Source organism: Anomaloglossus baeobatrachus, chromosome 3, assembly GCF_048569485.1.
Source record: "Anomaloglossus baeobatrachus isolate aAnoBae1 chromosome 3, aAnoBae1.hap1, whole genome shotgun sequence".
In the NCBI taxonomy this organism is placed as follows: domain Eukaryota; kingdom Metazoa; phylum Chordata; class Amphibia; order Anura; family Aromobatidae; genus Anomaloglossus; species Anomaloglossus baeobatrachus.
The window spans coordinates 12,411,059-12,426,105 of record NC_134355.1 but is presented as its reverse complement, the minus strand read 5'-3'; the positions used below and the strand labels follow the sequence as shown (position 1 = coordinate 12,426,105).

General features: G+C 48.5%; 1 protein-coding gene across 4 annotated transcripts in view; it reads left to right on the top strand.

Annotated features, from left to right (window-relative positions):
* The window catches only part of KIF6 (kinesin family member 6), a 286,491-nt gene that overhangs the window by 229,372 nt on the left and 42,072 nt on the right, over positions 1-15,047 (top strand). For 3 of the 4 annotated variants that reach the window (XM_075338993.1, XM_075338994.1, XM_075338995.1), the window contains 5 exons: positions 4,248-4,298; positions 5,615-5,699; positions 8,067-8,202; positions 10,580-10,638; positions 12,609-12,680. In XM_075338993.1, the coding sequence (XP_075195108.1) occupies positions 4,248-4,298; positions 5,615-5,699; positions 8,067-8,202; positions 10,580-10,638; positions 12,609-12,680 (403 nt within the window). The remainder of the gene's footprint in view (positions 1-4,247; positions 4,299-5,614; positions 5,700-8,066; positions 8,203-10,579; positions 10,639-12,608; positions 12,681-15,047) is intronic. The other variant, XM_075338997.1, reaches the window with a different exon arrangement.

The window sequence follows — 15,047 nt, the reverse complement described above, 5'->3', positions numbered from 1 at the left end:
TGTATAATACTGACACTATGTTTATAATACTGATACTATGTGTATAATACTGACACTGTGTATAATACTGACACTATGTGTATAACGCTGATACTATGTGTATAATACTGATACTATGTGTATAATGCTGATACTATGTGCATAATACTGACACTGTGTATAATACTGACACTATGTGTATAACGCTGATACTATGTGTATAATACTGACACTGTGTTTATAATACTGATACTATGTGTATAATACTGATATGTGTATAATACTGACACTATGTGTATAATACTGATACTATGTGTATAATACTGATACTATGTGTATAATACTGACACTATGTGTATAATACTGATACTATGTGCATAATACTGACACTGTGTATAATACTGACACTATGTTTATAATACTGACACTATGTGTATAATCCTGACACTGTGTATAATACTGATACTATGTGTATAATACTGATACTATGTGCATAATACTGACACTGTGTATAATACTGACACTATGTGTATAACGCTGATACTATGTGTATAATACTGATACTATGTGTATAACACTGATACTATGTGTATAATACTGACACTATGTGCATAATACTGACACTGTGTATAATACTGACACTATGTGTATAACGCTGATACTATGTGTATAATACTGATACTATGTGTATAATGCTGATACTATGTGTATAATGCTGATACTATGTGCATAATACTGACACTGTGTATAATACTGACACTATGTGTATAACGCTGATACTATGTGTATAATACTGATACTATGTGTATAACACTGATACTATGTGTATAATACTGACACTATGTGCATAATACTGACACTGTGTATAATACTGACACTATGTGTATAACGCTGATACTATGTGTATAATACTGATACTATGTGTATAATACTGACACTGTGTATAATACTGATACTATGTGTATAATACTGATACTATGTGTATAATGCTGATACTATGTGTATAATGCTGATACTATGTGCATAATACTGACACTGTGTATAATACTGATACTATGTGTATAATACTGACACTATGTGTATAATACTGACACTATGTTTATAATACTGATACTATGTGTATAATACTGACACTATGTGTATAATACTGACACTATGTGTATAATACTGATACTATGTGCATAATACTGACACTGTGTATAATACTGACACTATGTTTATAATACTGACACTATGTGTATAATCCTGACACTGTGTATAATACTGACACTATGTGTATAATACTGATACTATGTGTATAATACTGATACTATGTGTATAATACTGATACTATGTGCATAATACTGACACTGTGTATAATACTGACACTATGTGTATAACGCTGATACTATGTGTATAATACTGATACTATGTGTATAACACTGATACTATGTGTATAATACTGACACTATGTGCATAATACTGACACTGTGTATAATACTGACACTATGTGTATAACGCTGATACTATGTGTATAATACTGATACTATGTGTATAACACTGATACTATGTGTATAATACTAATACTATGTGTATAATACTGACACTATGTGTATAATACTAATAATATGTATAATACTGATACTATGTGTATAATACTGATACTATGTGTATAACACTGATACTATGTGTATAATACTGATACTATGTGTATAATACTGACACTATGTGTATAATACTGACACTATGTGTATAATACTGACACTATGTGTATAATACTGACACTATGTGTATAACACTGATACTATGTTTATAATACTGATACTATGTGTATAATACTGATACTATGTGTATAATACTGATACTATGTGTATAATACTGACACTATGTGTATAACACTGATACTATGTTTATAATACTGATACTATGTGTATAATACTGATACTATGTGTATAATACTGACACTATGTGTATAATACTGACACTATGTGTATAATACTGACACTATGTGTATAATGCTGATACTATGTGTATAATACTGACACTATGTGTATAATACTGACACTATGTGTATAATACTGGCACTATGTGTATAATACTGACACTATGTGTATAATACTGACACTATGTGTATAATACTGACACTATGTGTATAATACTGACACTATGTGTATAATACTGATACTATGTGTATAATACTGACACTATGTGTATAATACTGACACTATGTGTATAATACTGACACTATGTGTATAATACTGATACTATGTGTATAATACTGACACTATGTGTATAATACTGACACTGTGTATAATACTGACACTATGTGTATAATACTGACACTATGTGTATAATACTGATACTATGTGTATAATACTGATACTATGTGTATAACACTGATACTATGTGTATAATACTGATACTATGTGTATAACACTGATACTATGTGTATAATACTGACACTGTGTATAATACTGACACTATGTGTATAATACTGACACTATGTGTATAATACTGATACTATGTGTATAACACTGATACTATGTGTATAATACTGACACTGTGTATAATACTGACACTATGTGTATAACACTGATACTATGTGTATAATACTGATACTATGTGTATAATACTGACACTGTGTATAATGCTGACACTATGTGTATAATACTGACACTATGTGTATAATACTGATACTATGTGTATAATACTGATACTATGTGTATAACACTGATACTATGTGTATAATACTGACACTATGTGTATAATACTGACACTGTGTATAATGCTGACACTATGTGTATAATACTGACACTATGTGTATAATACTGACACTATGTGTATAATACTGATACTATGTGTATAACACTGATACTATGTGTATAATACTGACACTATGTGTATAATACTGACACTATGTGTATAATACTGACACTGTGTATAATACTGACACTATGTGTATAATACTGACACTATGTGTATAATACTGATACTATGTGTATAATACTGATACTATGTGTATAACACTGATACTATGTGTATAATACTGATACTATGTGTATAATACTGACACTGTGTATAATGCTGACACTATGTGTATAATACTGACACTATGTGTATAATATTATGCAGAACCGCTAAAGAAGTCTGAATAGTGGAGGCAATTAAAGGGTGGTGTAGGTTTTCTAATAACCCCTGAAGAGCTCGCCCCCCTGCGCTCGCCCCCCCTGCGCTCGCCCCCCCTGCGCTCGCCTCCCCTGCGCTCGCCCCCCCTGCGCTCGCCTCCCCTGCGCTCGCCCCCCCTGCGCTCGCCCCCCTGCGCTCGCCTCCCCTGCGCTCGCCTCCCCTGCGCTCGCCCCCCCTGCGCTCGCCCCCCCCTGCGCTCGCCCCCCCTGCGCTCGCCCCCCTGCGCTCGCCTCCCCTGCGCTCGCCTCCCCTGCGCTCGCCTCCCCTGCGCTCGCCCCCCCTGCGCTCGCCCCCCCTGCGCTCGCCTCCCCTGCGCTCGCCTCCCCTCCGCTCGCCTCCCCTGCGCTCGCCTCCCCTGCGCTCGCCACCCCTGCGCTCGCCTCCCCTGCGCTCGCCTCCCCTGCGCTCGCCCCCCTGCGCTCGCCCCCCTGCGCTCGCCCCCCCTGCGCTCGCCCACCTGCGCTCGCCTCCCCTGCACATGGCTTTGTCTCTTGAGGAGCAGGGGATAATCAGACATTGAATGTACATTTTTCACAATTTTGCAAAAATAGATGAGTTTACGTTTCTGGATATAAACAGGAAGTTTCCATTCACTGACAACAAGCAGAGATCTTGACAGTGATGAAGCGGTAGATTTTATTGTTGTTCTCTTTTGTGTTTTTTCTTTTTTTTTTGTGCTCGGTCTTATGTTTTATGTATTGTAAATGATGAATCAGGATGAAAGTGTCAGAAAATCACAGAATATTTATTACAGACCCCCAGAAACCCCAGTATTTGGCGTCTGAACGGGGGGACGCGCAAATCTCGATTTTTCCATTGTATCATCACATTGGTTTCTAAAATGCCTGGACCACCGACAACCACTGTGATCTCCAGCCAGGGCGCTCCCTCAGGGGTTGTCACACGGAGGGTGTACACACAGGGGACGGGGAGGGTGACAACCCCGGGCCCCGGAGCCGCTGCTCCACAGGTTGTCAGTCATGTCCCAGCAATAGATAGAACTAAGGAAGGCCTGAGCTGGAGGAGTCAGTGACCGGAGCGGAGCCGTGCGGACCCTCGCTGCACACCACACACTGATATCTTCCCTGTATCTCCCCGAACAGATCATCTGAAGGCAGCTGTGGAGCAGCGGAGGATGCAGCAGGCGGCACAAGGTAAGCGCCTCTGTGCACGACGCACCGCCTCCGTACACGACACGCCGCCTCCGTACACAACGCACCGCCTCCGTACACGACACACTGCCTCCGTACACGACACACCGCCAACATACACGACGCACCGCCTCTGTACACAACGCACCACCAACGTACACGACACACCGCCTCCGTACACGACGCATCGTCTCCGTACACGACGCACCGCCTCCGTACATGACGCACCGCCTCCGTACACGACGCATCGTCTCCATACACGACACACCGCCTCCATACACAACGCATCGTCTCCGTACACGACACACCACCTCCGTACACGACACACCGCCTCCGTACACGACGCATCCTCTCCGTACACGATGCACCGCCTCCGTACACGATGCACCGCCTGTGTACACAACGCACCACCAACGTACACAACACACCACCTCCATACACGACACACCGCCTCTGTACACGACGCATCCTCTCCGTACACAACACACCACCTCCGTACACGACACACCGCCTCCGTACACGACGCATCCTCTCCGTACACGACGCACCGCCTCCGTACGCGATGCACCGCCTGTGTACACAACACGCCTCCTCCGTACTCGACGCACCGCCTGTGTACAGAACGCACCACCAACGTACACGACACACCACCTCCGTACACGACACACCGCCTTTGTACACGATGCATCCTCTCCGTGCACAACACGCCTCCTCCGTACACGACGCACTGCCTGTGTACAGAACACACCTTCTCTGTACACGACGCACCGACTGTGTACACAACAAGCCGCCTCCGTACACGACGCACCACCTGTGTACACAACACGCCTCCTCTGTACACGACGCACCACCTGTGTACAGAACAGACCTTCTCCATTCAAGACGACCAGCCTCCATACACGACGCACCACCTCCGTACACGATGCACGGCCCCTGTATATGACGCATCAAGTCCGTACACGACGCACCACCTTTGTACACATGAGAGTAAGAGAGTGAGAAAGACAGCGCTGCTCTCACTGAACCTGCGCTGCTCTCACTGAACCTGCGCTGCTCTCACTGAACCTGCGCTGCTCTCACTGAACCTGCGCTGCTCTCACTGAACCTGCGCTGCTCTCACGGAACCTGTGCTGCTCTCACGGAACCTGCGCTGCTCTCGCATGGCCCTGCTGATTTCACCCCACCCACGCTGCATTGCCACAACCTGCGCTGCTGTGACGTGACCGCTGTCTTACTCTGACTGCTCCTTTAAGTCACCCCGCTCTTACTCTATTACGTCCTCTTGCCATAACGTTTAGCACTTTCCGTATATCCCCCAGGTGTTTCCAGCAGCTACGATGATGCAGACAAGTTGGATCCAGCAGAGGAAGAGCTCCGGGATCAGATGGAAGCTGAAAAAAAGCGGTACGCCGGTGCGAGGGCATACCGGGGCCAAAACAAGACACCTGCTGCAGAATAAGAGGGCGGTGATGAAGGACATAGATGAGCATGGCGGGGGTCACAGATATAGTACACTACTGCATCCACAGTGCCGGTCACATGCGGGGACAGAGCTGTTCATTCAGTGGTTTTTCTTTTTCTTATTGGAATGTGCACATTGTAAATTCAGACTGAAAGTAGCAAAGCCAGAAGGAGCAGAAATGGAAACAAGGAGGAAAGAAATGCGTGACACAAACCAGAATATATGTTACTCCTTAGATTCCTCCAGGTGACCCCCCCGTTACTCTGATAACAGCCTTACACCCCCTTGTCACTGTCTCCGCTATTTCCTCAAGGATGAGGAATGGCCACTAATGAGAGTTCATGTGAGGACTCACCAGCCTTCAGAAATCATATCTGTTTTGAGGTAGCAGTGTTGGTGCACCCCAGTCACGAGGGTACCATGATAGAGAATGGTCCCTCCTATTTCTGGTGTGAGGAGATCACAGGGCAGGTCTTCATACACACTTGCTCAGGTTAACACTGCTGGTTGTGCAGATTCTCCCTTATCCAGCGCTGCTAGGGTTAATTAGATCCTCTGGCTCCTGAAACTCTGAACAAAAGATAGGGGCAGCTGTTCTCTATTGCTAATCAGCTCTGCTATAAAGACCTCTCTCCTAGTCCAGGTAACTAATGGTGATAGTTTCTGCTATTCTTACCTCTAGAGGGAACCTGTGAGCTGAGGACCAGCAGGCCATTCTGAAAATATTCGCTGGGTGAAAGGTGTGTTGTTTTCCCTCCTTAGTCCTTTTTGGTTTTTCCCCTCTGGTCCGTTCCTCATTATTACCTCTTGTTGCTTAGAGTGCTTTGTATGATTGGTGTGTTACCCCTGTCTCTCTATTTCTCTCTGTGTCTTTAATCTAGAGCAGGACTAGTGTTCCCACGGACCTGTGCACTATATAGGGTTGAGTCCAGGGAAGGACAGGGGCAGGCACGTGATTGGCAACGTTAAGTAATGCAGGGTTATGTCTCAGCTGAGTTTAGGAGATGACCCAGCTCCCCATTCCCTAGCACCAGGGCCCACCGTTGTATTGTGTACCCTATGTGTTGCGGCGCTTGCCTGGGGCTTCCCGTGTATCTGGTGGAACCCTAGTAGTTACTGCGTGACAACCCCTTCATACAGGGCTGAGTTTCTTCCACAACTGTTCTAAGCCAGAATATGGCAGGAAACACTCAACTAAGAGAATCCACGGTCCATGATTTCTGTAGTACATGACAGTCAGGAAATTCAGAAAATTGCTAGACTGCTATGATGAAACTGGCTCTCACGAGGACATAGCCAGGAAAAGAAAAACAAGAATGGCATCTGCTGCAGAGGATAAGTTCATCTGAGTTACCAGCCTCAGGAATCGGAAACTGACTGCACCTCAGATAGCAGCCCTCATGGATAATGCACAGACATCAAGTTACAGGAATATCCCAACATCAACTGTCCAGAGAGACTGCAGGTAGCCACAATCGAAAAGAAGAGACTTGTACAGCCCATGGCACGCAAGGATTAGACTTTAGAATAGTGGAAATCCGTAGTGTTCTCTGAGAAGGCAAAATGGGAGATTTTTGTGAGACGCAGAGATGATCAGTGGAAGGTTTGCACATGTGCTGTGCCCACCGCGAGGCATAGGGGATATGTGTAATGGTTGGGGGTCCCTGCTGGTGATGCTGGTTGATTTATTCCACATACATGGTCCCTTCCTCAGCACGGCCACCACATCGTCCTGCAGCGGTTGCCATCCCATCTGGTCTGCACTTAGTCGGACCATCAGTTCTGAAGCAACAAGACAATGAACCCCCAAACCCCTCCAGGTGATGTGAGGCCAATGTTACCAAGAAGGATGGAGACTGCGTCATATGACCCGGCCCCCAAAATCACCCACCTCAGCCCCATGGAGAAGGTTTAGGAGGGGTTGGACGCAGAATGAGAGCAAAGTAGCGACAAGAGCTCAGCACTTCCAAGAACGATCCCAAGACGTCTGAGACCTGGTGAAGCTGGGAAAGAAGCCGAGGGGGGTAAGGCTGTGATGAGAGGGGCGCCAGGAGGAGTCTGAGGGGTACAAATATCTGTTTTGTGTCACTCGTTACTTTACTCCGTGTTTCCATATTTGTTCATTTGTGGTTTTACTTCAGCCTTAACTAAATAGCGCAGATTCCAAAGCGAATAAAGAAAACCATTGTGTGAGCGGGGGTCCGGACTATATCACACCAGCTACCCCCCGTACTACAACCCCCATCATTACTGTGTACAGCAAAGTGATATGACGGAGCCTGCGGATCACTGTCCCCCTTATATCCCAGGTACAAAACGCTATTCCACCAGCTCAAAAGCCTCAAGACGGAGATCGAACATCTGCAGCTTCTACTGGAGAAGGCGAAGGTCAGACTGCAGAAAGAGTTCGAGGAGTGGTGGAGTCAGGAGACGGCGAATCTACAGGTATAACGGCACTTCTAGTAATATGGGGGATAAGCGGCCTTCTCAGTGATGTCACCGCTGATCTCTGGTGATGAATAGGCGTTGTTCTCACTGATGTCACCGCTGATCTCTGGTGATGGATAGGAGGTGTTCTCAGTGATGTCACCGCTGATCTCTGGTGATGAATAGGTGGTGTTCTCAGTGATGTCACCGCTGATCTCTGGTGATGGATAGGAGGTGTTCTCAGTGATGTCACCGCTGATCTCTGGTGATGGATAGGAGGTGTTCTCAGTGATGTCACCGCTGATCTCTGGTGATGGATAGGTGGTGTTCTCAGTGATGTCACCGCTGATCTCTGGTGATGGATAGGAGGTGTTCTCAGTGATGTCACCGCTGATCTCTGGTGATGGATAGGAGGTGTTCTCAGTGATGTCACCGCTGATCTCTGGTGATGGATAGGAGGTGTTCTCAGTGATGTCACCGCTGATATCTGGTGATGGATAGGAGGTGTTCTCAGTGATGTCACCGCTGATCTCTGGTGATGGATAGGAGGTGTTCTCAGTGATGTCACCGCTGATCTCTGGTGATGGATAGGAGGTGTTCTCAGTGATGTCACTGCTGATCTCTGGTGATGAATAGGCGTTGTTCTCACTGATGTCACCGCTGATCTCTGGTGATGGATAGGAGGTGTTCTCAGTGATGTCACCGCTGATCTCTGGTGATGGATAGGAGGTGTTCTCAGTGATGTCACCGCTGATCTCTGGTGATGGATAGGAGGTGTTCTCAGTGATGTCACCGCTGATATCTGGTGATGGATAGGAGGTGTTCTCAGTGATGTCACCGCTGATCTCTGGTGATGGATAGGAGGTGTTCTCAGTGATGTCACCGCTGATCTCTGGTGATGGATAGGAGGTGTTCTCAGTGATATCACTGCTGATCTCTGGTGATGGATAGGAGGTGTTCTCAGTGATGTCACCGCTGATCTCTGGTGATGGATAGGCGGCGTTCTCAGTGATGTCACCGCTGATCTCTGGTGATGGATAGGCTGTGTTCTCAGTGATGTCACTGCTGATCTCTGGTGATGGATAGGTTGTGTTCTCAGTGATGTCACCGCTGATCTCTGGTGATGGATAGGAGGTGTTCTCAGTGATGTCACTGCTGATCTCTGGTGATGGATAGGAGGTGTTCTCAGTGATGTCACCGCTGATCTCTGGTGATGGATAGGCGGCGTTCTCAGTGATGTCACCGCTGATCTCTGGTGATGGATAGGCTGTGTTCTCAGTGATGTCACTGCTGATCTCTGGTGATGGATAGGAGGTGTTCTCAGTGATGTCACTGCTGATCTCTGGTGATGGATAGGAGGTGTTCTCAGTGATGTCACTGCTGATCTCTGGTGATGGATAGGTGGTGTTCTCAGTGATGTCACCGCTGATCTCTGGTGATGGATAGGAGGTGTTCTCAGTGATGTCACCGCTGATCTCTGGTGATGGATAGGAGGTGTTCTCAGTGATGTCACTGCTGATCTCTGGTGATGGATAGGAGGTGTTCTCAGTGATGTCACGGCTGATCTCTGGTGATGGATAGGAGGTGTTCTCAGTGATGTCACTGCTGATCTCTGGTGATGGATAGGAGGTGTTCTCAGTGATGTCACTGCTGATCTCTGGTGATGGATAGGAGGTGTTCTCAGTGATGTCACCGCTGATCTCTGGTGATGGATAGGAGGTGTTCTCAGTGATGTCACTGCTGATCTCTGGTGATGGATAGGAGGTGTTCTCAGTGATGTCACCGCTGATCTCTGGTGATGGATAGGAGGTGTTCTCAGTGATGTCACCGCTGATCTCTGGTGATGGATAGGAGGTGTTCTCAGTGATGTCACCGCTGATCTCTGGTGATGGATAGGAGGTGTTCTCAGTGATGTCACTGCTGATCTCTGGTGATGGATAGGTGGTATTCTCAGTGATGTCACTGCTGATCTCTGGTGATGGATAGGAGGTGTTCTCAGTGATGTCACTGCTGATCTCTGGTGATGGATAGGAGGTGTTCTCAGTGATGTCACTGCTGATCTCTGGTGATGGATAGGAGGTGTTCTCAGTGATGTCACCACTGATCTCTGGTGATGGATAGGAGGTGTTCTCAGTGATGTCACCGCTGATCTCTGGTGATGATTAGGTGGTGTTCTCAGTGATGTCACCGCTGATCTCTGGTGATGGATAGGAGGTGTTCTCAGTGATGTCACCGCTGATCTCTGGTGATGGATAGGCGGTGTTCTCAGTGATGTCACCGCTGATCTCTGGTGATGGATAGGAGGTGTTCTCAGTGATGTCACCGCTGATCTCTGGTGATGGATAGGCGCCTTCTCAGTGATTTTATTGGTCACCTTCTCTTGTTTCTCCTGCAGGATCACCCGGAGTCACAGCAGCACAGTTCTTCTCCATCGCTCTCGCAGCGGCCGCACAGGTACAGCAGCTGATATTGTGCAGGGTCTTGGTCGCCATTTGTCTTCTTATTTTTGTCACTTCTCCATTTCTTCCCCGGATTGCACTGGCAGGGTAGCGGGCACACTGGAGTGGGCACACTGGGCGCTGCCTGTGATGGGGCAGGGTAGAGCTGCTCCTGGGCTTCAGTGCTGGAGACGTCTTGTAGATGATACATAGAGAGCAGACGTCGGATCTCTTACAGGGGCGTCGTCGTCCATCATTGTTAGGTTGGGGGTTCGCACCTGTCGCGGCGGCTTTACTGTATCTTGGGCTATGGACAGTGCTGCCTGACACAACAGGGTAATGCTCTGCAGACATTTCCCGGCAGCAGTTCTTTGCAGCTGACTCCAGTCGTGACTTGATATCGGGGAGTTTTCTTTTAAGCAGTTGCCTGATACAGTAAATCCTCCGTGTCAGGGGTCGTCCTGCACCTCCTGCCCAGGAGAAGATCTCGCCCTCCGCATCCCGCACTTACCACATGGCACTGATCCGCAGCTTCCATCATGGCGGCAGAACGGTCGCAGCACAGCGGTCTCCACATCCAGCCTCACTGCAGCAGATGTGGAGGTACAACCCTCAGCGGAGCCGGGGAGGGGGTGCTGCGCCCCTCCGCGGGGTTAATCAGATAACATTTCATAGCCTGCTACACCTTATTGTATAACCCAGACACAAACCTCAGGTATCGGCCGCATTCAAAGAAAGCAAGGTCCATCCTCTGTGGTCTGCTGAAGATAATGAACGCGGCGCTGCACACCCGACGCTGCACACCCGACGCTGCACACCCGGCGCTGCACACCCGACGCTGCACACCCGACGCTGCACACCCGGCGCTGCACACCCGGCGCTGCACACCCGGCGCTGCACACCCGGCGCTGCACACCCGACGCTGCACACCCGACGCTGCACACCCGGCGCTGCACACCCGGCGCTGCACACCCACTGATCCTGCTACATCATGTCATATACTACTTTCACATCCAGAGCTGCACATTCCGGCTTCACCGGCACTGATCCTGCTACATCATGTCATATTCTAAATTCACATCCAGAGCTGCACATTCTGGCTTCACCGGCACTGATCCTGCTACATCATGTCATATACTCCATTCACATCCGGAGCTGCACATCCCAGCTTCACCGGCACTGATGCTGCTACATCATGTCATATACTCCAGTCACATCCGGAGCTGCACATCCCAGCTTCACTGGCACTGATGCTGCTACATCATGTCATATACTCCAGTCACATCCGGAGCAGCACATTCCGGCTTCACCGGCACTGATCCTGCTACATCATGTCATATACTCCAGTCACATCCAGAGCTGCACATTCCGGCTTCACCGGCACTGATCCTGCTACATCATGTCATATACTCCAGTCACATCCAGAGCTGCACATTCCGGCTTCACCGGCACTGATCCTGCTACATCATGTCATATACTCCATTCACATCCGGAGTTGTATTCATAATTTATCTACACCAGTCAGCGCCGGAGCTGCATTCATTTACTAGAGTCACATCCAGTGCCGCAATGATGCTTCTTACACTCCAGTCACATCTAGAGCTGCATTCTCTTCTCGTGAGCTGGCTGGAGTGTATCTTACAGCTTATTAGAGGCCATGCAATGCAGGTCAGGACTAAGTAGAACAAAGTCTGCTAAAGGCCCCCGATCCTCCGACCGTGCCCCCATCCTGTATCTGCAGAGATGAGATATGACAATGAAAAATAATAATTTACTGAAGAAGAAAAAAAAACAGCCCCCTCTAACCAGCCACTAGAATGGACCTCTCCTGCCACCTTGTGGATAATGGGGGTACTGCAGGTGCTGGTGATCTGGAGACAATTGGTGAAGGGAGAAATGGCGCCTCTGCTGATAGTGACAGGTGACCCCTCATATTCTCCACGGTTAGACATTGAATTTCACTCTTTTCCGACTTCTCTTCTGCAGTGTTCCAGATAATGCGGATCCAGCGCAGAGCAGCCTCCGGAGCAAAGTACAGAGGCCGGCCTCCAGCCACAGGTAACAGCAGACTGCGCTGCCCCGTCACTGTACAGGGGCCGGCGTCACCGGTGCCAGCCGGACACAAGGCATCATGTGCTGTACAGGGGCCGGTGCCAGCCGGACACAAGGCATCATGTGCTGTACAGGGGCCGGTGCCAGCCAGACACAAGGCATCATGCGCTGTACAGGGGCCGGTGCCAGCCAGACACAAGGCATCATGTGCTGTACAGGGGCCGGTGCCAGCCAGACACAAGGCATCATGCGCTGTACAGGGGCCGGTGCCAGCCAGACACAAGGCATCATGTGCTGTACAGGGGCCGGTGCCAGCCAGACACAAGGCATCATGTGCTGTACAGGGGCCGGTGCCAGCCAGACACAAGGCATCATGCGCTGTACAGGGGCCGGTGCCAGCCGGACACAAGGCATCATGCGCTGTACAGGGGCCGGTGCCAGCCAGACACAAGGCATCATGCGCTGTACAGGGGCCGGTGCCAGCCAGACACAAGGCATCATGCGCTGTACAGGGGCCGGTGCCAGCCGGACACAAGGCATCATGTGCTGTACAGGGGCCGGTGCCAGCCAGACACAAGGCATCATGTGCTGTACAGGGGCCGGTGCCAGCCAGACACAAGGCATCATGTGCTGTACAGGGGCCGGTGCCAGCCGGACACAAGGCATCATGTGCTGTACAGGGGCCGGTGCCAGCCAGACACAAGGCATCATGTGCTGTACAGGGGCCGGTGCCAGCCAGACACAAGGCATCATGTGCTGTACAGGGGCCGGTGCCAGCCAGACACAAGGCATCATGCGCTGTACAGGGGCCGGTGCCAGCCAGACACAAGGCATCTTGTGCTGTACAGGGGCCGGTGCCAGCCAGACACAAGGCATCATGTGCTGTACAGGGGCCGGTGCCAGCCAGACACAAGGCATCATGCGCTGTACAGGGGCCGGTGCCAGCCAGACACAAGGCATCTTGTGCTGTACAGGGGCCGGTGCCAGCCAGACACAAGGCATCATGTGCTGTACAGGGGCCGGTGCCAGCCAGACACAAGGCATCATGTGCTGTACAGGGGCCGGTGCCAGCCAGACACAAGGCATCATGCGCTGTACAGGGGCCGGTGCCAGCCGGACACAAGGCATCATGTGCTGTACAGGGGCCGGTGCCAGCCGGACACAAGGCATCATGTGCTCTACAGCCGCACCTATAGGATACATCAGACCCTTCCAGACCACACAGACCACGCTCTGCCTCCACATACACTGACCCAGGACATGGGGAGCTCTGTGCGGGGCCCTCGCTGCAGAACTGATTTAACTCTTCCTTTGGCTTCTGGTAACATACAGAGAACACGAATAGCTCTTCATATCTCAGCTGCCATATTTATACAGCCACCACTAGAGGGAGCTCACTACATACAGATTTATACAGTCACCACTAGAGGGAGCTCACTACATACAGATTTATACAGTCACCACTAGAGGGAGCCGACTACATACAGATTTATACAGCCACCACTAGAGGGACCTCACTACATACAGATTTATACAGCCATCACTAGAGGGAGCTCACTACATACAGATTTATACAGCCACCACTAGAGGGAGCTCACTACATACAGATTTATACAGCCACCACTAGAGGGAGCTCACTACATAAAGATTTATATAGTCACCACTAGAGGGAGCTCACTACATACAGATTTATACAGCCACCACTAGAGGGAGCTCACTACATACAGATTTATACAGTCACCACTAGAGGGAGCTCACTACATACAGATTTATACAGCCACCACTAGAGGGAGCTCACTACATACAGATTTATACAGCCACCACTAGAGGGAGCTCACTACATACAGATTTATACAGCCACCACTAGAGGGAGCTCACTGCATACAGATTTATACAGCCACCACTAGAGGGAGCTCACTACATACAGATTTATACAGCCACCACTAGAGGGAGCTCACTACATACAGATTTATACAGTCACTACTAGGAGGAGCTCACTACATACAGATTTATACAGCCACCACTAGAGGGAGCTCACTACATACAGATTTATACAGTCACCACTAGAGGGAGCTCACTACATACAGATTTATACAGTCACTACTAGGAGGAGCTCACTACATACAGATTTATACAGCCACCACTAGAGGGAGCTCACTACATACAGATTTATATAGTCACCACTAGAGGGAGCTCACTACATACAGATTTATACAGCCACCACTAGAGGGAGCTCACTACATACAGATTTATACAGCCACCACTAGAGGGACCTCACTACATACAGATTTATACAGCCACCACTAGAGGGAGCTCACTACATACAGATTTATACAGCCACCACTAGAGGGACCTCACTACATACAGATTTAT